The 27,921-nt window shown below is 46.6% G+C and overlaps 1 protein-coding gene and 1 long non-coding RNA gene across 3 annotated transcripts in view; one reads left to right on the plus strand and one right to left on the minus strand.

The window, feature by feature from the left end:
• The window catches only part of Ppm1h (protein phosphatase, Mg2+/Mn2+ dependent 1H), a 235,411-nt gene that overhangs the window by 44,628 nt on the left and 162,862 nt on the right, over positions 1–27,921 (minus strand). For both annotated transcript variants that reach the window (XM_040754792.1, XM_040754793.1), the window contains exon 6: positions 17,555–17,673. In XM_040754792.1, the coding sequence (XP_040610726.1) occupies positions 17,555–17,673 (119 nt within the window). The remainder of the gene's footprint in view (positions 1–17,554; positions 17,674–27,921) is intronic.
• Positions 11,798–27,867, plus strand: LOC121143267. Its single transcript, XR_005880465.1, has 3 exons — positions 11,798–11,965; positions 12,323–12,436; positions 26,587–27,867. It is a non-coding gene; the product is annotated as an uncharacterized LOC121143267 (long non-coding RNA).

Below are 27,921 nucleotides of genomic sequence, written 5' to 3' on the forward strand. Positions count from 1 at the left end.
ACTGTGGTGAACTACAGCTCCCCAGGCTCAGAGCCCACTGTGGTGAACTACAGCTCCCCAGGCTCAGAGCCCACTGTGGTGAACTACAGCTCCCCAGGCTCAGAGCCCACTGTGGTGAACTACAGCTCCCCAGGCTCAGAGCCCACTGTGGTGAACTACAGCTCACCAGGCTCAGAGCCCACTGTGGTGAACTACAGCTCACCAGGCTCAGAGCCCACTGTGGTGAACTACAGCTCACCAGGCTCAGAGCCCACTGTGGTGAACTACAGCTCCCCAGGCTCAGAGCCCACTGTGGTGAACTACAGCTCCCCAGGCTCAGAGCCCACTGTGGTGAACTACAGCTCCCCAGGCTCAGAGCCCACTGTGGTGAACTACAGCTCCCCAGGCTCAGAGCCCACTGTGGTGAACTACAGCTCCCCAGGCTCAGAGCCCACTGTGGTGAACTACAGCTCCCCAGGCTCAGAGCCCACTGTGGTGAACTACAGCTCCCCAGGCTCAGAGCCCACTGTGGTGAACTACAGCTCCCCAGGCTCAGAGCCCACTGTGGTGAACTACAGCTCACCAGGCTCAGAGCCCACTGTGGTGAACTACAGCTCACCAGGCTCAGAGCCCACTGTGGTGAACTACAGCTCACCAGGCTCAGAGCCCACTGTGGTGAACTACAGCTCACCAGGCTCAGAGCCCACTGTGGTGAACTACAGCTCACCAGGCTCAGAGCCCACTGTGGTGAACTACAGCTCACCAGGCTCAGAGCCCACTGTGGTGAACTACAGCTCACCAGGCTCAGAGCCCACTGTGGTGAACTACAGCTCACCAGGCTCAGAGCCCACTGTGGTGAACTACAGCTCACCAGGCTCAGAGCCCACTGTGGTGAACTACAGCTCACCAGGCTCAGAGCCCACTGTGGTGAACTACAGCTCCCCAGGCTCAGAGCCCACTGTGGTGAACTACAGCTCCCCAGGCTCAGAGCCCACTGTGGTGAACTACAGCTCCCCAGGCTCAGAGCCCACTGTGGTGAACTACAGCTCCCCAGGCTCAGAGCCCACTGTGGTGAACTACAGCTCCCCAGGCTCAGAGCCCACTGTGGTGAACTACAGCTCACCAGGCTCAGAGCCCACTGTGGTGAACTACAGCTCACCAGGCTCAGAGCCCACTGTGGTGAACTACAGCTCACCAGGCTCAGAGCCCACTGTGGTGAACTACAGCTCCCCAGGCTCAGAGCCCACTGTGGTGAACTACAGCTCACCAGGCTCAGAGCCCACTGTGGTGAACTACAGCTCACCAGGCTCAGAGCCCACTGTGGTGAACTACAGCTCACCAGGCTCAGAGCCCACTGTGGTGAACTACAGCTCACCAGGCTCAGAGTCAGCGGTTTGGAAGTCATACTGCAACCCTCACGTGTACTAGCTGCGTGAATGCAGGAAAAGTCCCTGAAATGCCTGAACTTGCTTCTTCAACTGGATACTTGGGAGGGTGCTTGCAAGGCCTAAATACAAATGTGCACTTTATGAGGGGTAGCCTGTTAATGAAGCATGAGTTGGGACTATTAAGGTCACAGGAACCTCATTCATTCAATATAGATGTGGAGTTAAAGAACTGGTGACCAGGCTGGGCGGTGGTGGTGCCTGACTTTAATCCCAGCACTGAGGAGGCAGAGGCAGGCTGATCTCAGTGAGTTTGAGGCTAGCCTGGTCTACAGATCGAGTTCCAGGACAGCCTTTCAAGTTAGAGAGAAACCCTGTCTCGAAAAAACGAGAAACAAACACACACACACACACACACACACACAAACTGGTCACCAGAGGCAAAACAGTACATGTCCGTAGAGACACAGAACCCCTTAAAAACTTAAGCCCTTTCTGCTGTCAACCAATGATACACAAGCCTGCACACATCTTTATCCAAACAAGCCCCAGGCCTCAGTAGGAAGCCTGCGATCCGAACAGCAACCTAGAGGGAGAATTGCTGGGTTGGTTTCCCTTTGAGGTGGAAGCCCACTGCCTCTCCAGGAGGGAGGAGAGAGCCCCATGCAGTCTCTTTTCTTCACAGCACAGAGTCCTAGCCTAGGCACAGTCACTTTTCACCAGGCCTATCATTCTTGGATGGGGGGTTGGTGGAAAGAAGCAGCCTGCCCTCAGGTCCTCACTGCTACCTTCCTAGAACAAAGTTTCAACAGCCACTCGCATCCCACAAGGCCCAGGAGGAAACATCACTCAGGCTTGAAGTCCAAATGCCAGCGGTGGCTCTCAGAGCTTGGCAATGCCCCAATTAAGCAATACTGGAATCTGTCACGGCTCTCCCTCGACTGGCCCGCCCCACCCCCACTCTTTGTAGGCCTTCCTGGAAAAAGCGATGTGGGACTGGCGGCCACCTCATGCTTCCTTATTTTCTGCCAGCCATCTGTATTTCCAAAAGCATCGAGCCCAGAGCCTGACCACGGAGTCTCGGAAATGGAGGCTGCTTCCTGATTTTGGTGGGCTGCTAGCAGGCAGCTCACCCCCTCATTCCCAGCTATGTGTGTGTGTGAGGGCGCTCACACACACACACACACACACACACACACACAAACACACAAACACACACATACACATGCATGTACGCATGCACGCGCGTGGGCATGTCTCCTTCATAGTCACACAAGATTCGGTATTTAAGTCCTACTATTACTTTTCAAATGTTATCTTTGAAGAGCCATTTTTTACCCCAGCTTCAAAGTGTTAGAGAAAACCCTCAGATGTATCTTAAGCTTGCCAGTGGGTGGGAACTTGGCTTGCTGGAAAGATGGGGCCAGACAGTCAGGGACACTGAGTCTGCCGCAAGCATTAAAACAGCAGACTCTTATCAGAGTTGTGGAGAATGGGTCCCTGGGGAGAGACTGAGGGAACTAAAAGATATCTGGTATCCGCAAGGTAGTTTGGAATCTAGCCTTTATATTTTGGCCTGGTTTGACTTTCTGCCGTAGGGCCAGCACTGCCCGGCAGGATTGAGTTAACTTCAAATTTAAGTTGTGCGTGCATGCGTGTGCATGCGATAGTCTGACTCACTGGCTTCCTACATCCATGGGCCTGCGGCAATTTTCAATAGCTATTCGGTTATGTGACCCCTGGTGAGGCCAATTTGAGGCTTCCCAAAGAAATCTGTTCTTTTCTAATTTTGGTCCCTGGAGTGTCATTTATATTAGCCAGTCATAAGTGTTAAGCCATCATGCAGTTTGATACATCTCTGTTGGACCCAGGTACAAATACCAAGTTCGAGCTCTCTGAAAATGATTCATGTTTGGTGAGAGACCGAACAGGGTTGGCAACCACATCACCGATGCACACTGAGGTTCAAAGCGAGGAGGTAAACACCTTCCCCATCTCGGCAACATCAAAGGGGCCTCCTGGTCTCCTGAGGAAAGCATCCTGTAATGAGGTTAAGGTTTGGTCCTGGGGAGGAAATCTCCCTAGTGACAGAGCTGACCCACAATCCCTAGGAAAATTCCAGTTGCTTTTCTTTCACGTATTAGCATGCTTGAACTGGACCATATCTGGAGTTTGGGGACTGGTAATCATGCCTTTTGTTGTTATTGTTGTTGTTGTTTGCCTAAATGCCCCTCTTGTTCCCAGCAGGTCTATGTATAAGGGAAGGGAAAGAGGCAAACAGAAGGGGCCGGGGAGACGGCACACAGGTAAGGGGCGTGTTGCATGAGCCGGGTAGATTTTGTTTCACTGACACAAACTAGCGTCATCTGGGAAGAGGGGGCAGCAGTGGAGGAATCACCTCTATCAGATTAGCCTGTGGGCACGTCTATGGCGCATCCTCTTCATTAATTATTGATGGGGGAGGGCCCAGCCCATGGTGGGTGGTGTCATCCCTGGACTGGTGGTCCTGGGTTCTATAAGAAAGCAGGTTGAGCAAACACGGGGAACAAGCCAGTAAGCAGTGTTCCTCCATGGCCTCTGCATCAGCTCCTGCCTCCAGGTTCCTGCCTTGAGTTCCTGTCCTGACTCCCTTCATGATGGACTGACTCTCATGTATAAGATGTTATAAATCTTTTCCTCCCCAAATTGGCTTTTGTCATGGTCTTTATCCCAGCAACAGAAAAGGAAACTAGGATACTGCACTATGTTAGGCACATGTCTGTTACCCTGGCACTAGGTGGTTGTGGGTAGTGGGATATGTGGGTTCCTGTAGCTCACTGGACAGTCAGTGCAGTCAAAGGCGAGATTTAGGCTCAGTGAGAGACCCAGGTTCAAAATCTGAGGGTATAGGACAACATCTGACATAAATCTCTAATGTCCACAGGTATGAGCACCTGTATGCTGTGCACACACACATACCCAAACATGTACACACACATACACAACACACATACGCCACACCATACACACACACACACACACACACACAAGGACCAGAGCTAGGTTTTATCTTACTGGCCTCTCTATATTCACTTGAGAAGTTGATTGGATTAGAGGAGAGGTTTTATACTTCGAGATCAGCGGTAAAAAATGTAAGTATCAATCTTTCTAATTCTGGTATAAACAAGCACATATTAAGCCAACATTTATTACATACAACCATTTTCTTTCTATAGAATGCTGCTTGGTTTGTTGACAATGCTTACCTTTGTATGCTAACTGGTTTCGAAGTCTATGACTGGGTCCCCGCCCACAGTGAGTCCTCGGTAAAGAAACAACCCGTTCATAAACTTCCAAGCCAGGAGCTAAGGCTTTGAGCAGATAAAAGCCATGTGTTTCCTATTCATTCCTAATGTTGCTGACTATCATCTATTGGGGGGAGGGGGCTGGGACCAGGTGCTGGAATCCGAAGCTAATTAGGTAAAGAAAGCTAAGGTCATTTACTGACTCCTAGCCCCTACCTGAGTAGCAGAAAGGCCTTGCATAGAAGATGAAAATACTGAGGGTCCATTTCTGAAAACTAGAATCAAGCCTGTGTATAAGAACCAGTGCTATTTCGGGACCAATCTTAGGGAAATTCCAGATTTGATGATTATTTCTGATCTGCTGCTTTCTTGGGTGTGCATTAGGACTTGGCTAAGAGAGCTTTGTGTTCTTTCTAATCGATAACATTAACTCTCCCCACAGTCCCCAATCACAGATCCTCTCTTTTATGACCAACGGAGAGTGATTTTAGCTTTCACTGGGACCATTCATTCTGAAACAAACAAGAACTTCATTGACACTGGCCTTTTATGTATGACATCATGTCAATATATACAAAACCAGATGACCAAACTGACCACATAGCCACAAATGGTAGGGAGAGACAACACAAGAGATTTCTAGTCACAGATTCCAACTGCATAGGCTAGTGCCTTCATGTCAGCCTTCAAAATCCTCACAAAGCCACTGTTTCTCTGGCATCAGGGAATTAGTAGCATAGAGTTTAGAACCCTGTAGCCACTGGAAGAAGCCACACTTGGGACGACACCCAGTGATATATCTTTCAACACTTTCTATACAAGAACCTTAATTGGTAACACCACACAGGCAAAGCCCAAGCACCCAAGAGAGTGAGCTGGTCCTCTTTAAGGTCTTCCGCTGGATCACCAAGAATCATGAGAGTTGTGGACAAGCCTACACTTACTCAGCCTTCTGTTTTAACAGACGAGATAGTCTTCTCCAAGACTCCGGAAATGTGTAGTGAAACAGACACGTATTCCTTGGGTTCCTAGGCGTCCTAGTTCATAGGGAAGAGGCCTGGGTCTGGGTGAAGGTGCCTGCCGTCATCGGTAGGAGGAGCACACACTCCTGGCTCATGCATCAAGATGAGAAACTATCACAGAGGTCAGGGTACAGAGACAGCAACTGGTTACCTTTCTGCTATCACCCCACTGTTAACACTTTCCAGGTTATTGTACAACTACACTCAGGGTACCCTCCCTTTGTTCTATTCAATGCTGTTTTTTTTTTTACATATATAATTCTTCTAGTAACCGAGTAAGGGAGCTAGGGTGTATCTTCATTACACCAATAAGAAAATACACGCACAGGCTCGAGCTCAGTGGTTGTACTCATTGGGCAAATGTGAAAAGTTTGGATCCCAAGAAACCCACATAAGGCACAATGGACCTGCCAGCTCACTTGTTATTGCAGCCTTGGAAGGTAGAGACAAGGGATGCCCAGAGCAAGCTTCCTAGCACAAAACCTTACCTTCACTGTCTTGGAGTCGTCTGAACTTAAGAGGACCACAGTGACAGGATGAGATCTTTTAGGGTCTAGAGCTGGTGTTTGCTAGCTCTCTGGATGGGTGCCTGGGGTGAGCTCAGCTCTCAGGGGTGTTAAATTGTCACCCTGCCCCACTGCTTCTGAAGATGCTCCTGGGTCACACTGGGTTAGCACTTCAATGTCTGTTATCTCAAAACCTGAGGCATCAATTTCTCACTCTGAAACTTAGTGGGCATAGAGAAGGAAAATAGTCTTAGCGATCTCCCATAAAAGTGAAATATCATAACCAGAGGTGTGGGGGTGGAGATAAAGAATGCTTTCTTGGCAGGCTGGTAAAGGACCTTGGATATCTGTAAGAGCGTTTATGGTATCTACTTCTCTGGAATTTCCTTAAAATAGGATCCTGTTGATGGGCAGAAGACTGGCCCTTATTTTCTTCTCCATGCACCACTGATGTTGTTTCTTCCCTGCCTGTTTCTTCCGCTCTTCCCTTACAGAGACAGAATGCTCTTAAGGGAGAAAAGGTAAAGCCACGCAGCTTCACCCCACCTTTAGCATGGCTTTCAAAGTTCCCCAGGGAGTGTGACACTATTCCCCTGTGAGTGCTATTGCTACTCCGAGCACACTCCTGTGCTATACTATACATCCTCTGTGTTCGTTATGTGGCACTACCGCTAGCAAAGCAACGATGTCTAGCTGACATGCACCAATTTAACTGTGTGCCACACTGAAATAATTACACACCGGCTGTGAAATGACTCCTGTCTGTACTCTGTGTCCTTTGCAGAGTCCCCAGGATGCAATAGTCAATAAAGGCTTAATAATGCCTAGCACAGCAGGGGATTTCCGGGACCCTTGTATCCGACAGGCTGAGTCTATGTTCTCCACATTGATTATTAAAACATTTTGAATATCACCTCTGGCTTCTAAGTTCCCAAAACACACATTCTGTCTTAAACCCTTTGGCCTCTGCTTGTGCTGTTTTCTTCGCAAACAATATCCATTCTGGTAGCACCAGCTCTGTTGAGACCCCTGTCTGAGTCTACGCCTTTAGATTCTAACGTAACCACCTGCACAAACTCAATCTCCTCTCTCAAAAAACAACTGCTTCCTCCACGACTGCTTCAGGTCTTGTATTTAAACCCTTGTTAATAACTTCTACATTTCTATATAGTAAAACAGTCGACAGACTACCACAGTCCTATGTGGTTAGCTCCTTCCAATAGGAGGTCTTGACTTAGTCATTGAGGAGCTTGGTATCCCTGCTGTTACAGGGATGGCTCAGAAAGGCACAGGGTCAATGACCTAAAGCAAGAGCAGGTCTGAAGAATTCTATAGAATAAAAAGCACCTGACTAATCAGTGCTAGGAAGAGAGGGGTTGACATGAGGATCTGGGCAGCACAGAGCATCTCTCTCATACAGTGCAATGTCACCTCAGCTGTGCTGCGCCTGTCTCTTCACCTAATCTGCTGTAGTGCAGAGCTGCCAGGCAGAGCCGGCCAACATACCCTGACACTGCTGACATTTGCATCTCCAAACTGCCTATTTCCCTTTTTGATTTCTAGCTTCTCATTTCCTTGGGAAACAAGCATTTGAATGCACTCTGGATTATAAGCCCCCATTCATCCATTAATCCTATATAGCTCACACACATATATACACACATATAATACATACATACACAATACACATGCACATAAATATACACACATACATACACAATACATACACACGCACACATACATGCACACAATACACACACTTGAACACACATGCACACTCCTATGCACACACATACATACATGCACACACACATACATACACATATGCAATACACACTCGAACACACATGCATACACACACATGCACACATATAGACGCACATCTAATGATTATAAATTAGATACTCCTCCAGCACTTAGAACAAGAAAGTTCTGCTGGGCACCTACCTGGCACATAAATTCATAATATAACCACCATTTGGTACTATAATTAACCACGTATCACAATTGGAGGAACCACAGTGGCATGATTTGTTAAAGCCATATCGTGGTAACTGACTCAGCAAGGTAGTCTGGCTTCATCATACCCGTTCTCAATGTAATATTTCATATGCAACAGGCATACAACATAGATCTGCAAAATCTAAGTAGTGGACCCCTAATCCCATCTACTTCAACAGAAATTTCTGAAGGCCTGGGACTTCTCACACTCTCCCAGATGACTTGAAGCCGTGTGAGCACCACGTGTTACACAGCCCCAGCTAGCATACATGGGGGTGAACAGTACATACAACCTAAGTAGGTGGTATGGGGATGGTATGACTCCTCAGTCGCTCTGAGGAGAAGAAAGGGAGGCTGGGAAGCAGCTTGGATACCTTAGGAATGGTAAGGAGAGGTGAGGGTCTGTGTGAGTGTGCACAGGGGTGCCCCATCAATAGGGAGCAAGATGGTGGGGTGTCCCTTTTCTTTCTCTTCCCAGTGGCCTGACAAAGCCTGTCTGTCTTGGTTCACCTCCCTTTGTGAAGACCTCACGGCTTCCCCTGGCCTCCTGCATGGGGCAGGAGTGGGAGCCATTCATCACTGTCAGGAGATGTGCTGCACACAGCAGGGATGGCTTTCTTCCCTGCTGCTCCTGCAGCAAGAGCTGCAGATCTTGAAAAGACGCAGAACATGCACATTGCAAATAGCCATTCATCATCCTGGCTGTGCGAGCCAGGGACAGGCCACTCTCCACACGGCACTGACCCGGTCTCACTGTGGCTGTGGCCTCACTTTCCTGCCTGGAACTTGGAACAAGAAGCCTTTGATGGGCTCAATCCAGGCTCCAGATAACCCTCATACCCTGAAGTCTACTGAGGTTTGGGGTAAAAGTTCCCGGAGACAATCGCCAAGCCCTCACCCTGATCTCTGTAAAGTCAAGATTTTCACACTACTCTCGGCTGTCTGATGACTGCCAAGGCGGACCATAATCGTTAAACTATGAAAACACAAGTTGCTGGGAGGAAATGAATGCCAGCTTTCACTAGGGAAAAGCTTGCTTTCTTCTGAAGTAATTATAAAATTAAAATGTGATATTTCTCTGGTGAGTCTAAAAAGCTTCCCGGTGCGGTCCACGGCACAACAGAAATGTCAGGATTTGCAACAGAGTGGGACTGAGAAATCCTTCTGCACCCCCAAAACACCAGCCAGAGATATCTGTGAGCAAATTTTCCAAAAATTGGGTTAAGAGTGATTAAGAGCAAAAAAAGGGAAAAAAGTAGAGTTTGAATTTTTCAATTACTTTGTGAGAGTTGAGAGTCAAGCCACTAGAAAACGCAGGCTTTCTAAGTAAGACTGATAATGCTGAGTTAATTAGACCCACAGGCATGACCAACATATAAATTCAAGCCCCAGAGAAGGGCAGTGCCCCTTTAAAAGCTGCCTGGGGATCAGTGGGCAAGCTAATGAGGAGTGTCAGTAATGCAACTTTATGAGGTGGTAGGAGGGAGGAGAAGGCCTGGGGTTCCTGTAACAGGGCTCCTGGCCTGATTCAATAAATCAATTTGTATTAAATGTGGGTGCCACTCTGGAGCTGGCTTTGAGCCTTCCTCACATGCTCTCTCCCTCTCCCGAGATCCACCCGTGTGCACTGGCAGAGGGCAGGGAAGAAAGCAATAATCGAGAAGACAGAAGCTGTATGGACAGTGTTTGTGCAACTTGACCCAGAGACCCCACACACTTGGGGCTGTCTCCAGCAGGTTTCTCTTTCCAGAAAATGTTGCCTTTTTATTGGTGAAAGCCGAAGGCTATGGGGCTGGGTCTTTCATGACTGAGCCGGGCTTCTAGGCTGTAGACTGTGAATAAAGGTCACCCAAAATGGAACCGAAAGCCTTGGAAATGAACTTATTTTTTTAATCAGATCCTCAGGATCTGAACTACTTCCCAAGAAGTAAAAGAAAAAGCTAGAAGGAAAGTAGCAACATCTGGTAGCAGCCTAGGGGGCAGTGGGGAGAGGCTAGGAGGGAGGGAGAGGGAGAGAGAGGGAGGGAGGAAGAGGGAGAGGGAGGGAGGGAGAAAGCTACTGATTTGGGCAGATGAACTAGGTTTTCCTTCACAGTCTGCAGCAGGCAGCTTTTGTTGCTGCCCTGCAAAGGGACAGCTGGGGTAGAGTTAGTCATTCCTAAACACCAAGACAGAAGCCCCTGGACATTTGGAAGTCTATCCCCCAGCTGCCTTAGTCAGGGGGCCTCTTCCTCTTCCCTCTGGCTTTCCCTTCTATCTATCTACCTATCTATCTACCTATCTACCTATCTACCTATCTATCTATCTATCTATCTATCTATCTATCTATCTATCTATCTACCTATCCACCCACCCATCCATCCATGATCTTGAATTTCTAATTCTCCTTCCCTGTCCCAAGTGCCGGCATTACAGACATGTACCACCATGCCCAGTTTATGTGGTGCAAGAGATTAAACCCAGGATTTCCTACGTGGCAGGCAAGGGCTTTACCCACCAAGCCACATCCCTAGCTGTCTGCTCAGCTGTTTAGATTAGATACCTTACGCTGATGGGATGTTTAGCTACAGACAACTTCTTGCAACTTACTCTAAAACCTTACTCTTACTCCTATTATGTAGACCACAGCTTGGGCCAATAGAACTTTCTGGATTATGTAAATGCTCTGTTCTGCACATCCAATTCAGTGGCCAGGTGTGGCTACTGAGCAAATGACTGCGGCTAGTGAGACTTGGCGAATTAATTTTTAATTCTGTTTAATTTTTAACTAATTGAAATTTATGAGGCCCCATGTGGCTACTGGACGTTGTGTTCGAGATCACCAGGAAAAAAATGGAGAGATTTCCTTTGCTTTCAGCGAAAAAGGCAGTGCTGAGTGGGGAACACGACAACCGATTCCATTTGTTCCCCACTGGAAAATCCCAATTTGTTCATAGTTTTAAGGAAACAGAGGAGGCGGAAGTTATCCTGACACATCACTAAGGCAAAGCCGTTAGACGTTTAAGGGTCGCAAGAGATGAGAATAAAAGGTTAATGTCTCTGGATTCTACCTCTTCCAGAAGCTCATAAAGGCAGAGCAAAGTTTACCCCTCCGGACACAGAGGTTGGCAGTGATGGGCACCGAAAGCATTTTACCAACAAGAGGCTTTGGCAGAGCAAAACATCAGAAAGCCCACCCCCCACGCAGTAAGCCATGTGACCTTGTGCCACCACTGACCCTTCAACGGACCATCGTGAACACGAAAGTTAGGGAGGCTTTGCTTGAAGGAAGAAGTCTGGTGTACACTACTTCTACCCAGAACCATCTGGAAGGAATCTCACATTTGCATGATGGACTTTTCTTCTTTGACCCTTGCCCTCTCTACAAATCCCATCGGCCCCACAACAGCTGCGGGAGAATCTGGCCTGAAGCCAGGGGTGAGGTCTCAGCCCCTCCCACACCAATGTCATCTGGGGCCCAGCACCCCATGTGGCTGGACGAAGGGCACAGAGAACATGGATCCTTACATGAGAAAGCAAAACCGCCGGCAGTCCCAGGAGCAGGGACCTGGTGCCACAGAGCCAGCTGTGAGAAACTGTTGTTTCAAGTCAGTAACAAAGATACTTGCCAGCAAATTACAGCCCAAGACAGCTCAGAGGGCTGCGGGGTTGGGCCACGGAGCTCTCCAGCTGACACAATGCCAGCTACGGGGTACATCCTGCTAGAGCAGCTAGACACAAAGGGCTGGGGAGGAGGGGCAGCAGCCTGGGGATTCTGGCACCAGGACCAATGACACAAGGCGCAGAAGGTGAGAGCTGAGTGGGTGGATGGGGGGAGCGAGGGAAGGCCACACCAGGGACCCACTCGGAGCTGCTGTGCTCAGACAAAGCCTTTGTAAATCAAGCTGCAGAGCAAACTATCGCAGAGGGGGAAGGTGGGAGGGGCAGGGAGCCCGGGAAGCAACCAATCTCATTATGATGGGCCTGGTGACAATAACCTTTTGTCCTCTAAACAATCTGGGCCTGCCAAGCTGCTCCACAGTCTCCGAGAAAGCAAGACGGTGGGAGAGAAAGGGTCCCTGTCAGGAGGCAACAGACTCATCTTTAATTATGAGACAAGGCTTCCCAGAGCTGACATCCTCTCCCGCACTTCCTCCCTGCTGCAGACACGCCACAGTATGCTGGCTGCAAGGCTCCCCTAATGAGAGGCATCAGTTTCCCTAAGCGTGGGTTCTTTGGAGATACTTCGGACCATCCCCCAAAGCATGCGCGGACTCCAGGTGAAAAGTGGGAAGCATCCCAGTTTAATTTGACTAACAGTCCATCCGGTCACACAGGGGGTGAGAAAAGTCGCTGCCTTGTAGCTCAAGATGTGTTCTTTCATCCTTCTGTCCATAAAGGACTGCTGAGGAGATACCCGTGTGATCAGGGTCCACTGCTTACATTTCTTTTTTTGGTTTTGTTTTTTTAGGGGGGGGACAGGGTTTCTTTGTGTTGCTCTGGCTGGCCTGGAACTTGATCTGTAACCCAGGCTGACCTCGAACTTACAGAGATCTCCCTCCTGAGTGCTGGGATCAAAGGAGCTGCTGCCGCCTCCACCACCTGGCTACACTGCACTGCTTACATTTCCGTCAGTGCTCAAACTGAGTAAAGATGTGTACTCTTACCCTGTAGCGGTGGTTCTCAACCTGTGGGGCTGAGGCGTGCTCCCCCCCTCCCCGTGCATATCACGTATTTACATGACAATTCATGTTATGAAGAAGCAATGAAATAATTTTACAGCACTGTGTTAACGGGTTGCATCATTAGGAAGGTTGAGAACTATCGACCTAGGGAAATGCTGGCTGGCATACTAACCAAGAAGGAGTCTTGAAATAGGAGATGGATATTTCTGTCCAGTTCCAGACCGTATTTTGACACTTGTGTATCAGTAGAAGCTGAGCAAACTCCTGGGTCTTGATTTGCTCAAGCGAGGTGATTAGAAACAAGGGGGACTCATTCTGTCATCGGCAGTGCAGAGAAGTAGACAATCGCGCATACCTGAAGCCATGTGTCTCCAGCCACATCCTACCCCTTTCTCATGCTAGTCCTGCAACCATGGGCACGCTAACCTTTGTGCCTCAAGTTTCTTGACTTATAAAATTTACTGAGTATACTGGCCTACTTTAATAGCAAAATCTGAGGAGTTAGATAAAGTTTTCATCACAGGGCTTGGCTCTCAGCTCTTACAATACCTGCCAGCCAGCCAGAGGCAAAGTGAAAAAATCCTCCACAACCAAGAATTTCCTGCAGGGCTTTAACCACACAGGAGTGTGTGGACCTTTTGTTAGCCATATCAGAGAAATGAGTTCATAGCCCAAGGCTGCCTTGGGAGTCAAGAAACACAAGGTGTTGTGAGGGAAGGAATCATTTGCATCCTGGAGTGGACACCCTCCTATTGTTCATCCTGGAGTGGATACCCTCCTATTGCTCACCCTGGAGTGGACACCCTCCTATTGCTCATCCTGGAGTGGACACCCTCCTATTGCTCATCCTGGAGTGGACACCCTCCTATTGCTCATCCTGGAGTGGACACCCTCTTATTGCTCAGCAGTCCACCTGCAGCTACCACAACCCTACTTGGTAGCCATTTAAGGTTTTACTGGGAAAAAAAAAAAACAGGCTGAAAACCCTTCTGTCTTCTCATAAATTAATCCTCCAACCCTTTCTCCTCTGCAAATGACTGAGAAAGCTTAGCAGACTTGGGGTTTTAGAATGACTCCTTGGGGCCAGAGCTTGCAGCTCAGTTGGTGGAGGGCTTACCCAGCATGCATGAAGCCCTGAGTTCCACCTTCAGGACTGTAAAATCATATACCCACAATCCCAGCACTTGGGAGGAAGAGGCAGGAAAGAGCAGATGTTATATAGTCCTATTGTCTAACTGTCTAAATTCCCCCCTGAGGCTGGGGCTTCATGACAGAGCACTTCCTTAGGATACACAAGGCCCTGGCTTCCATCTGTAGCTACATCGCAAGTTCTAGGCCAGCTTAGACTATGTGAGACCCTTTTTCAACAACTCCCTGCAAAAACCAACCAAACAAACAAACAAGCTAAACAACAGCAACAACAACAACGACAAACCAATTCTTGGCCGGAAGCTCTTTGCTAGGGGGTGAAACGCAGCATATTCTAGTGGGGCGGAAGTGGGATCTACAGAGGCTGTGGGGTAAATGGGTTTTAAACTTCACAAATTCATCTAACAAGGATAGAAGGGGCTTCTCCCTCCTCTCTAAGTCCCATTTTCAAATCAAGAAAGAACAGGTAGGAAGCATGAAGGCATACATAAATCCTGCTCACAGTCAAGCCTGGAAATCCGCAGCCACACTGGGAATTACCTTGGAAACAACTCAAATCCTCTCTGACTGAAGCCATTCTCAGTTTTGGCTACTCAATTATTTAGTGTGTTCAGTGAAGTTCCACGCAATTAAAAGCAGCTCATCGGCTCTGTGTAGTGCCGCACTAACACACATGGAGAGTGGGAAGGCAGAGAAAGAGCTTCTCTGAAACCCGGCTAACAAAGGGCCCGCCCACCCACTGCTCTGGGAAGTGCATATGAAGTCGGATATAATCGAGTTCCTGAACTTAGTTTTAAAAAATTGCAAAATGAGGGCACTTTAGACTTGATAAAGGGAAAGATATATGAGCCACTCAAACACACACACACACACACACACAAACCCCACAAAACTTAGGTATAGTCTAAGTCTATAGACTGAAAAGAGGAACATTAAAAAATATAAACCCTTAACCTCAGAACACAGTTTGAGTGGCTAGTTACAGCCTCTGAAGGCATCTTGTCCATTAAAGTGATGACACCTTTCTTCCCAAGTGCTTTCTCCAGACACAAAGAGCTATCACGCTACCTCAGTGAACTCACACCACAAGTATCTGCCACAAAGTCACCCTTCCTAGGACAACAGAGGCATGGCATTCGATTTGCACCTCTGGTTTGGGATGAATAAGCACACAGTCTTGTCTCAATCTTAACATACCTCAAAAGCAACCTCTGTCCACCCTTCAGGATGGCCTGCCCCTCACCGTCAGGGGAATCCATCCCCATTTCATCCGGTGATAGCTGCTGCTGCTTGATTCTCTGTTACAAGCGTTGGTCCAGGTACTCCGTGTCTCTAAAGCAGCTCGCACACCGAGAAGACGTTTAAATGGACCACCAAAGCTGCTCTGACTTACCCCATGTATTTAGAACCACGTCATATTGTCTGCTGCTCATTTACATTTTTACTAGGTTGGGAGACCACATATTCTATCTATATCATGTGTATTTATACATACCAATCTCTGCCTGTTTTCCTCTAGGTTGGGAGGCCACATATTCTATCTGTATCACATGTATCTATATATACCTATCTCTGCCTGTTTTCTTCTGTGTACCTGAGTCTTCCGCTGTCTGAAGCCAGCCTACCCTCACCTCCGCTAATATAGCCTTCTGAAAACATTTCCATTTCATTGTCCCCAGGAATATACACGGGCAGCTTATATCATCCCACAGGAAATCTAAATTGCTGTCTGGCTTCCCACATCTCCTTTAGTACAAGCTCAGTCTGGTGCTATTATCTCTCCCGTTTAGATATTACCCCACCTTACAAGTACCTGCACTCATCACCCTTCTTGCTGCATCTCCAAATTCTACAACACTTACATCTAAGCCCCTCCATGTACTTCTGAACTACACCCTCCCTTACCTTATATTTGATTTTTAATGAGAAATGCTCGTTTTCCTGACTGGACTCAAGCAGATTAGAAGAGGTGAGAATAATGACTTCAGGACTTAAAAAACTCATAGCTGCAAATATCATAAGCCCTTCTGATTCTCTACCCCTGTTTCAGAGCTGGGACAAATCTTTTGGGCTCTCTGGGCCACAAAGTCTCTGAGGACTCCATAACACACAGTACCCCGTGGTACCGTGAAGGCAGCCACAGTGTTGAAACAAGTGGGTACGTGGGCTTTAAACACTAATTCACAGAAACAGGTGGCGGGCAGACGGTGGCTCCCCAGTCAAGGTTTACTGATTTCATCTGAGAAGAAGAGTAGGTTGGGGTTGGGATCCGCTTCTTCACCTAGCAAAAGACAAAACCACAAACAAGCAAACAAGCCCCAAAGGACAAACAGGTCCCTCAGACCAGTCTCTATGGGTAGTTAAACTTGTTCACTCAAAACTCTGAATGTCCCAGAGTCCCAGCTTCAACGTCATCACCTTGGCAATCTGGGCCAACTGTTGACCATGAAGAAGAGATAGTCATACATTTGCTGCCTCTTCTAGTGACATTGTGAAGAAAGAGCAAATTGTCTCAACCTTCTACTGTCCTTCTGGTTGGCTAGAGGCACCCTCATAAGGGTCTCAGGGTAGAAAATCCATCACACACACACACACACACACACACACACAGCAACATGGGAGACAGCGTTTTCTCGCTCCAACCTCCTGTCAGGTAACTATCATCCTGCCTGTTATTCAGACAGTGAATCGGGTCTTAGTCAAGATTTGTCAACTGGTCAGCTGTAGGTCAAGGTCTTGGTGCTTGTATAGGTGTGTTTAGGGATGAAGGCAACCATGCCAGGAGTTCTTACTTTATGCTCAATGTGATAAAATATATCCAAGCTGTCTATGGCTTTTGTAACTGTGGATTCAATCGTTTGCAAATGGTAAATACATTTTTGAAAGTATCTAGTGAAAATGCCCAGATATTTTTCTTGACACTATTTCCTAAATGATAAAACTATGTATACAGTATTTATTTGGGCTGAATATTTCAAGTAGTCTACACTTAGCTATGCATAGGTTAAATGCAAACTCTGTGCCATTTTCTGTAAGAGACCCGAACATCCTCAGATTTGCATATTGGTAGCTAATTAACCTCTATGGATGGGGGGGGGGTGTTTAGCACCTCTAAAGAAAACATCTCATCTCTCCCAGGTTTCCCAAAGATCCTCCACAGATGACACCCTTTCCCACTTCATTCATGAAAAAAATGGGCTCCCAGGTTATTTTATCCACCATGGCCCATTCAGAAAATCAATTGCTGGAGTCCAAACCCAAACCAGCATGGCTCACTAAGTCACATTCCTTCTATCTCTTTGATTGTTCTGCTCTAAAAACATAAAGCATAATGTATTTTAAAAGCCTCCAAATGATTGTGTTATGTAAATCAAGGATTTAAGACAGGTTCGTGGCATCTGGTGTTGCCATGGAGGGTCTCAGACAAGTAGAGAGTAACACAGGTGACTGAGAATTGGTCCTCCATGGTTGTGGGCTCTTGTCCTTAACCTGGAGCCCAGGTCCTCGGCTGCATTCGTGTTGGTGGCTTTATACGGTGCGTGTGGTAGTGCGGTGCGCTCTTACCAGCCTGTCATATTAAAGTCCCTGTACAGCATCTTCTTCCCGAGCTCTTTCCTCTGCACTCTCCTTGGGAACTCCAAATGTGTGAACTCATTTCCCAGCAAGTGAGGCTGCATGAATGCCTAATAGCAAAAGAAAGAAAGGGAAAAAGCCACACACAGATTTTAGAGAACAAAATAAAATTTGCGTATGTTTCACAAATCGAGACAAGCCTTAGTTCAAAAACAGGAAAACTGTCTCCTATTCTGAGGGAAGCAAATAAGTTTCAGAATTTAAACACTAACAGAGATGAGTAAGTAAATAAATGCTTCCAAGGGCTGTCGCTGTTGAATTTGATAAATTAATTGTAATCAAAGGCATGCATATCTAATGGCTTAGGGGTGAGCGTGGGTTCTTCAAAGTCGACTTTGCAGTTTGGTTTTGCTTTCTGGAAAGAATGTTGGCTAGACTGAAGGCCAGAAAGGTTACCCCGACCCCTCCCTTGCCCTTCTCTGCCCTCACTTAACAGTAGTTCCCATGGATTTGCCATTCAGAGCTGCATGAGGGACTCCAGCACACCCAAGAGAACAGCCAGATCCCTCACAGCGGGACTAGATACACAGAAGCCTTCTGCTGGACCCACTCTCCTCCAGTTGCTTTGTAGTCTTTTGCTAGACTATTCCAGAACAGATGGCTTCTCCCATTCCCTGAACAAACAGTCACACGCAGGGCTGCTTTGAAACAATCGTCTCATCATTACACTCCATATCTAGCTATCTGCGAGATGAAGTGGTCACATTCTGACTTCCCTGCCAAAGCTGCAGACCCGTGTATCTGTGTTAGAACCTCCCCACATCCCGCCCAACTCCTGCAGGAGAGCACTGTGATGGGAAGCATTGCCTCTCCTTATAGCGGGGATGAGGGGACAGTGTACGTCATGGCTAGCCACTGTAGGAAGGCAAGGGATCCCCCTTGCAGAACAGATGGCCACACCCTCAGTTAACGGGTACAAGTTGAGTATCCCTTATCTGAAACGCTTAGGGCAGGAAGCGTTGGGGGGGGCACAACTGGAATATTTTCAGATACAAAATGGGATCCAAGTTGATATAAAATTCATTTCTGTTTCAGAAACAGCTTACACACAGTCTGAAGGCAGTTTCACACAGGGTTTTCAGTATGTGCTTTGACTACAGCCTCTCACATGAGGTCCAGTGTGGAATTTTCCACTTAAGGCATTATGTCAACACTCAGAAATTGTCAGGTTTGAGAGCATTTCAGATTTTAGATTTTGGGATTAGGGATGCTCAACCTACAACAGGTATTTCCCATAGCCTCCTTCCCAAAGCAGTAGATCCCTACTGATGCTCTTGAAGATCTGGAGGGTACCAGGCAGTGCTAGGCTCCCTGGAACCAGGGAAGCAATCTGCACTGTCTATCACCAGGCTGGGGAGCTCTGATGCAGTAGTTACAGGCACAGCAGGGAGGATGGCAAGAGACAGGCAGGATGACTGAGAGTGAAGAGATTTTGTCTTCCTGTCTGTCCAGTAGGACTCCAAATGACTCCAGATCTGGTGGGAGCCCCGGCTGCTTTGAAGGTCTCTGATAGGTAACAGGGAAGCTCCCAGACCAGGCAGGGTTCATGGAGAGAGGCTCCCCTGGGAAGGAAGGAAGCTAATATGCAATAGAGTCAGTCTGCGTTAGGAGCCATCGAGCTCTGTATTCATTAATTTCGTGATTTTAATGAGTTATTTAATTCCTTGGGCCTTGGTTTCATTGTTTTGAAAGTGACATTATTACTGACATTTTCATAATTAGATATCTTAAGTGTTCTCATCATGGTTGTCTTTGCTTATGAAAAATAACTAGGGCTGGTGAGTAGGTAAAGTCCTGCTGCATGAGGATGAAGACAAGACCCAAGTTCAAGTTCCTAAACCCATGTAGAGCCGGTACAGTAATATGTGTTGGCGATGCCAAAACAAGATAGAAGGTGAGAAATGGCACCTGAAATTGTTCTCTGACTCCCTACAACACACACACACACACACACACACACACACACACACACACACACACACACACACGAGCAAGCACAACTTTAATATCCATTTAATGATTTTTATGCTCCATGCTTTCTGAATTCTCTTATTACATCCTTCCAAAAACCTTAGGGCAGGAGGAACCACTACTTAATTTGTGGGCCCCAGAACAAAATGAATATATAGAGAATTTCAAGACAGGGACAACAGTACTTGTATTTAGTTTTACACACCAATGACATGCCCATGTAGCAGCCACACCCAAAGTATAGTTAGGATTTTCTTGTTAGCACTGATCCACCAATAGAAAACAAAGGATAGCGCTGGGTGGTGGCGGCATACACTTTTAATTCCACCACTCAGGAACAAAGACAGGTGGATCTCTTTGTGTTTGAGGTCACCCTGGTCTACAGAGGGAGTCCCAGGACAGGTAGGGATACACAGAGAAACCCTGCCTTGAAAAACAAAAACAAAACAAAACAAAGAAGCAAAGGACCCTCCCCAACCCAACAAAACAAACAAATGAAAAGAAACTAAGACTAAAGAACAGAAGTTTAAATTTAGTGCTAATAAACAGGAGTGTCTCCATGCACCCTCATCCTCTTCCCGAACCTGAGGCTCTATCTCTATCAGTGTGGAGGTTTGGTCTAGTTCCTATCCCCAGGTTGGACTTGACTGATTTAGAAACTACCGTGCACCTTATACAAGTAATCTGTATCTCACTCACCAATACCACAAAGCCCGTGACACAAACTCAGCTTAAAAAACAAGGAACTGGGCCTGGAGAGATGACGCAGCCGTTAAAAGCATATGATTCTCTCATACAGACCTGGGTTGGATTCCCAGCACCCACATGGGGCCTCACAGTCATCTGTCACTCCAGTTCCAGGGAGGTCAACGCCCTTTTCCGACCTTTGCATGTAACAGGCATGCATGTAGTATATTCTCCAGCATACACATGACTAGTCACAAAAGATACAATTTTTCTTTAATCCCAGCACTCGGGAGGCAGAGGCAAGCGGATCTCTGTGAGTTCGAGGCCAGCCTGGTCTACAGAGCGAGTTCCAGGACAGCCTCCAAAGCCACAGAGAAACCCTGTCTCGAAAAAAACCAAAAAAAAAAATACAATTTTTCTTTGGTTCTTTGCCTTTAAAGGATGCTGTGCCATGTGCAATTTTTATTAAATAACTTTTGGGCTTTTATCTTATCCCCTGTGGCCGGGTCATCAGCTATGAACCCAGCAATGGACAAGAAAGTCAAGCTCTCCCTTCTTCCACAAGGGCTAATGCACAGAAGTCAGGCACTCTGTTTCCTAACAGAAGGGTGAGGAGGCCCTTGGATGGGGCTTTAGCCAGGTACCCTTGTGTCCATTTTTGCTAGTATTCATTTACCTGGGAAGCTTTGCCAGATGGCTTGTTGACGTAGATGCCCCTGGGTTAGCTGCCAAATCCTCAGACACATTGCTATCTCCTGGAGCTGCTACAGCTGTCCAAGTCACCAGGACTAAAGGAGCCTAACGTCGAGCCACTTCTGACAAAGGGGACCCCACACTGAAAGCTGGTCACAGTCTCAACAAGCTATGTTCTCTCCAGTGCTAACAAGAAAGTGTTCTATTTCATCCAGTCCAACTTGAAACGCTTATTAGATGCTACACCACTCTTCCACATCGCAGAGAGAGAACTAGGCTGCCACCTAAATTGTGTACAATGCTCTTCTTTTACCACTTCAAATTTTTCCCTTTGGAAAAATTCCTTTAGGACAAGTTTTCATTATGTATCAATATATATATATATATGTACACACACACATACACACACACATATATATATATGTATATTCTCATGTGTGTGGTGCCAGTACATAAGCATGTAGGCAAACATGCCTGTGCCTGCCCATACAGAGATCAGGCAGGGTGTGCAATGTCTTCCTGTGACTCTCCGTTAATGCTTAGAGACAGGGTCTCTCACTGAATAGAACTTCAATGGCTGGACAGCGAACTCTGAGGAATTCACCTGTCTCCCTCCACCCACCAGTGTTGGGACTACGAACATGTGTAGTCATGCCTGGCTTTTTACATGGGTATTGAGGACTTGAACTCAGGTCTGAATGCTTGCAGAGCAAGAGCTCTTACTCACTGAGCCACCTTCTTAGCCTGGTCTATACACGGTATGGGATGCATATGTAAAGTTCAGATACTCTTCATTATGATATGGCTACAACCCCGGTACACTCGGTTAAAGTGCATTTAACAGTCTTAACCCACTGAACACTGTAGTAGAGCAACACAATACATTGTGGAGTCTCCATTAATAGCTCCAGGGAGTTCATGGCTGGCAGGAAGTTAGGGCTTGCCACCATTGCTGCCCAGCACTGTGAGAGAGTGATATCACACATCTGTAGCTTAGAACACGATAGAAATTCAGCTGACGGTGGTTCATGCCTATCGCAGGGTGCATCACACTACATAGTGGTTTTCTATCTCAAAACAACACAAAACAATGTAAAATTTGAAGTGTGGTGTCTATTGTCTGTGTTTGGCTTCCACACTATCCTCAGGTTGAAAAGTCTGCAGCCAAACCATCAACGAAGGACCATCTGTGTGTTGCTTAAAACTCCCCCGCAACTGTTTCGTGGGCTCTCATTGTGTTTCTGTTCAGAATCAAGAGGGTCACAGTTTTCACCACGTCCTGTGTCTCATGACAGCATCATCGACACTGCGCTTCTTAACTGACCGCAGCATACCTCAAAAGCTTAGCGACTGTCTTCCTCAGCCAGCTGACTCCCACTCCAGGAATGTGGCTAGCCCTTTCTCGTTCCTGCCCAACCCATTCCTGCCACAGAACCAGTTGGATCCAAACAAGATTTATGGGTGGTTTCTTCATCGGGAGGAATTTCCCCCTAGACACTTGTCAACCACCCTGCAAGTTGGTAAGACAGGGTCAGACACACCATCCTAGAACATGACATACCCAGAAGAAAGCAGGAACACAAACTCTCTCCTGCTGTCCCCCGGCCCTTCTCCCCTAGAGCAGGTCAGGTAGGAAGACTCCTCTTCCAGAGGCACCCTCCTATATCTACTATGAAGGGATGTACCATTGTAGGAAGTAAACAACACATCCTTCAAGCTAGTGAGGTGGATCAGTGGGCAGAGGTCCTAGTGGACAGGCCTGACAACCAATCCCTGGATCCTACAAGGTGGCCGGAGAAGCATGACCTCTTTCTCTCCACACATGCTCCCATTCAAAATACATAAATCATCTTTAAATTGTTTTTAAGAGTCTTGTTAAGTTTTCCCGGTTTACTCCTATTCAATGGTCCCACTATCAACTCCCACATCTCCCATGGACCTGTTCCTTAAGATAATATTTTTTCTTTATTTTATGTGTATGTGAGGGTGCCTGCATGTACCACACATGTGCCTGGTGTTCAAAGAGGCTGGGGGACAGGACTGAAGTGACAGGCGGTCGTGAGATGCTCAGTGTGGGTGCTGCAAACCAGGCCGGGACCTTCTGCAAGAGCAGCAAGTGTTTGAGATCACTGAGTCATCTCTCCAGCCCCATGCGCCCACTTTTTACCAGATCTGAGCACAATCTTTGACATTCGTGTGTTTCTTCAACTCTTTATTTTCTTATGTGACATACCCTATGTGTCAAATAACAAGTATATTAGATACATTTCTGCTTTATCTCTTGTCAATCTGTCTTTCATTTAGGGGTCTAACAATGAACCTCATAAAGGGATAGAAGAAACTGTCCCGTCTTTATATATGTCTACTCATTTATGCTTGCATCTGTATCCTGTTCCAACTTCACATATATTGAAATGTGTGTGGGAAAGCATCTTGGTTATGAGGAGATAGTCTATGGAATCCCACATTTATAGTCTTGCCACACCCTTGGGTTTCTCTGCCTCTGTGGTGATTATTCTGTCTCTTTTGATAATTGCCACAGCACCCGTGTCCTGATAAGTGCTTGTAACTTCTGTGGAGCTATTAGCGGCCCATCTGCACCTATGACATCTCTTTACTACTCACTGATACTTAAAGTCACCACTTGCCCCATATTGGACAGTCCCTCCTACAGAGAACTTCACACACTCCCTTCGGTTGCCCTGAGCAGAGTGTCTGGAGTTAATGGTGCTAAACTAATGCAGCTCAAAGAATAGAGCAAACATGGCTGCTTAAGGAGAAAATGAGATGGCGAGGTGACACAGAAAACCTACAATGCATAAATAAATAAATAATGAACAAATGAATAATAAATAAAATTAACCCGTCAAGTTTCAGAGGAAGAGACCTGTGCTGGTTAGTGCTTTCATTTCTTATAAGTACCATGAAACTTCGTATCTACGTCTTGCCTTAATATGCTTCCTGATGCCATGGTAAAACACTGGCTGAAGCCAATTTGGATGGGAGAGGGTTTATTTGGCTTTCATTTCCATAGTCTGTCCTTGATGGCAGCTGAAACACTTGCTCTCCAAGGCTCGCTCAGCTTGCTTTCTTATACATGCCAGGACTGTCTGCCTAGGGTGGTACTACCCACTGTGGGCTGGACTTCGCACATCAGCCATTAATTAAGAAAATGCCCACAGACATGGCATCCTACCATTCTGGTGGATTCAGCTTCTTAGTTGGGCTCCCTCTTCCCAGGTGACTCTAGTTTGTGTCAAGTTGACAAAAACTAACGCAGGTCTTTATAGGCATTATGCATAAGTATATATGCCCAAAGCCATCAACATACTATAAAAATGTTATCTGTCTGGGTGGTGATCATGCATGCCTTTAATCCCAGCACTTGGGAGGCAGAGGCAGGCAGATCTCTGTGAGTTTGAGGCCAGCCTGGTCTACAAACTGAGTTCTAGGACAACCAGGGCTACACAGAGAAACCCTGTCTCAGGAAAACAAAACAAAACAAAACAAAACAAAAAGTTATCTAAGAATTTATTTTTAACTTCTATATTGGTGAGTATGTCTATCACAGATTCCTTTTTTTTTTTTAGTATGATGGGTAAGTGCTCTACCACTGACCCATAATCCTTTGCCTAGTTTGCTTTCAATAAAAACAAAACAACAAAAGCCTCTAAAAATTATGACTTTAAGGGAATCCGGGGTTTAAGTGAGGTTTTAAACTGCTGGGAAGGGCTTCACTGAGCCTTATTTTAGTGATTTGATTTCCTTACAGTCATTGGGAGGGGCCTGGCTCCCATGAGGGAGACGGGGAAGTCTGTGAATTCCTGAGAGGTCAGCAGGGTTGACAGATGCACAGGGGCCAAACAAGCGGGGAATTTGGAAACTTCCTCCAGTCTGTCCAGCACCCAAGTGTCATGACTGTTTGGAATGGCTTCATGTGTACTGGCCTGGTTTACTAGAAGGATGGCTTACACCAGCATTTTGGAGTCTAGCAACAAGCTCTAACACTGAAAATCTGTAAAATGTGGGAGACCTTGTTGGGTTGCTTCAAGCAATGAAACTTAATGACTTCCTGGCTCTTAAGTTGTAAGAATCATGAACAATTATGGTTTACTCTACTTCCCATACTTGGGCAGTTCGTAAATATGCATACATCACTATACTCCCCCCCATACATTTCATAGGGATGCTAACTTGCTAAAAATGTGGACCAAGGTTGGGCGTGGTAGTGCATGCCTTTAATTCCAATACTTGGGATCTTTGTAAATTGGAGACGAGTCTGGTCTACATGCACGAGTTCCAGGACAGTCAAGGCTATACACAGAAACCCTGTCTCAAAAAAACAAAACAAAACAAAAATGTGGACCAAATTCAAGGTGGCATCAAGTACATAGGACCTATGTTCACTCATAAACCAAAATCTCTGGACACATTCCGGAACATCTCGTATTTATCTGATATGTGAATACATTTTATATCTCTTTGATGATGCTATTTAGATGTATGAATGCTAGGAACATCCATGTAGTATCCATATAGGTCTGTCTGTCTCCAGCACATGGCACTGAGGATGCCTTTATGGGCTGAGCAGAACTCTTGAGAACTTTGGCAGTTAAGGAGAAAATAGAAGCAAGAGCAGGCAACCCAGATCCCAAGGTTGTATCTAAAGTTAAGTACTGAACTCTAGGCTTCCAGTGGGTCTACCAGAAACTAACTGCCTGCTAGAAATACAATGTACTTCGCCATTTTCGTTCAGCTGTAGAATGACATTTTCTTTTGCTACTTTGCAGCCAAATGGCTAGTGAGTGGTTATCAAGCAAAAAGGAAACTGTGTCAGGTTTGGGGCTCAGTATCCAGACAAAGAAATCTGCTTGCTCACACTAGCTCCTTCACAAGTCAGGTGTTCAAAACCTAAGCACAGAGACCCTGCTGCTTCAAGCTCACAATATGGGGGAAGAGGGAGGAAGGCTTTTACCAGCTCAATGGCCATTACACCCAGAGACTCGGGGGAGACAGTGGGCTTTCCATGGTGGAGAAAGGCAATGGCAGGGAGACTCTGAAAGGTGCTGAAGAGCTGTGGAGACAAGAACACCCATACTAATGCAGGCCACATATGCAAGAAGACAGAGGGCAGCTCTATGTTTGGAGGAGCCTGAGAGGTGTCCCTAAGAGAGCATGGTGCAGAGGAAAGCGGTGACAGGAAGTGTGGCTTCCTGAGGAATACTGAAAAGCTCTTCCTAAAACACATAACCTATAGTTGAATAAAAGACACAGTTACCTACAGCATTTCAGTGAAGTATAATACAATTGTAAAGGGTGATAATTTTTCACAAATGGAACATACCTGTGTAGTTAGCAATTAAAAAAGGAATGTTCCCACTCCCTTAGGGACCACTTCCTCTGTAATTATAAACTCCCTGTGGCTACCCTAGAGGGAAGCAGTGTTCCAACTTCTAGATAGACTTTGGCTATTTTTGAGCTTACATTTGTGTGCCCTGTGTGTGCATGTGTGTGTGTGTGTGTGCATGCATGTGCCTATGTGTACATGGATGGAGGCTAGAGGACAATGACCCATTGTCCCATTTCTCTCATCATTCTTCCCTTTCTCCTAGAGATAGGGTCTCTGGCTGATCAGTGGGAGCCGGTGTATAAAAGCTGTGAACGACTGGGAACTACGGTTGGGCAGGAGTGCAGAATGGAATGCTCTCCCCTCAAGGTGGCCTTCCAGAAAGAAATGCATAAACTATGATAAGTCAATGCACTTGAAAGCAAGGACACGCATGAAGGGAATGCCCTGGTATGTCCCATGATCTCTGTGGGAAAGGCAAAGGCCTGGAAGGAATGTACTTGGTTCTTTTCTCATGACCAAAGGTGATAAGACATAACGCCAGGTGTATTCCCTCACTGTACTTGTATTTGCTTAAGCTAACTGTACACATCACCACATGTTTTGCTTGCTTTAATAATAAAATGAGAAGTGCTTTGTTTGCACTTCTCTTGAGCTCAAACACTTGTGTGCCCCCCTTTATCTGCAGAGACTGAACCTCGATGGCAAGAGAGGGTTGACACTAAACCTAGAGCTAGGCTGCCACTCATCAAATGCCAGCGCTCCTCCTGTTTTTGTCCCCACAGCTCTGCAGTGCAGGCACACGTGTGATCACACCTGGCTTTCTATGTCGGTTATAGGGATTTGAACTCAGATCTTCGAGCTTGCCCAGCAAGTGCTGTTACCAATTAAGGCATCTCTCAAACCCCATTTTTGTACTTCCTTGTAGTCCCCTTAGTCACAAATTAAGTCTGGGGACATAGGTTGGTAGTAGAGGTCTTAGTATGCTTGAGGCCCTAGGGTCAATCCTCAGCACTCTGGGGGACAGGAGCAGAAAAGTCTTTGAGATCCATCATGTCATATGCAGCCATAATTGTTTTCATTCTCAGGGCCATACAGCATTTCAGGCTGGGATGAAGTCACGATTTACACGCTCATTCCCTTTTCTGTGGATGGGTGGACAGGTACCAGTTTGGACTATGACAAACATTCTATGCACTCTAGTATTTGCACGAACATTTGCACATGACTTTCTGAGGTAGATACCTAAGAATGCAGCTGGGCTGTGGCGTGCTCTGCTTCCGGAGTGGCTGCCAATGCCTTCTGAAAGAAGCCTTCAGTTTCCACTCCCATCAGCAGGATACAGGGAGTCAAGACACTTTCGAATCAAATGACATGGCTGATCCCACCACAGGCAGCACTCTGGTAAGTGCAACTACAGCTTTGAGATATAGCCAGACATCTCAAAAAATTGAAAGACAGATTTCACTGGCTACCAGAAATCTTTTGTTTCATTACAATAAACAAACAAAACCAAAATGAAACAAAACAACTACAGCAAAAACCAGTTGAGTGATCTTTTTTTCTTGCCCTTAGAGGGGAAAATTCTCATCAGATTACA

The sequence above is a fragment of the Mesocricetus auratus genome, unplaced genomic scaffold (assembly GCF_017639785.1).
Source record: "Mesocricetus auratus isolate SY011 unplaced genomic scaffold, BCM_Maur_2.0 Super-Scaffold_100011, whole genome shotgun sequence".
In the NCBI taxonomy this organism is placed as follows: Eukaryota; Metazoa; Chordata; class Mammalia; order Rodentia; family Cricetidae; genus Mesocricetus; species Mesocricetus auratus.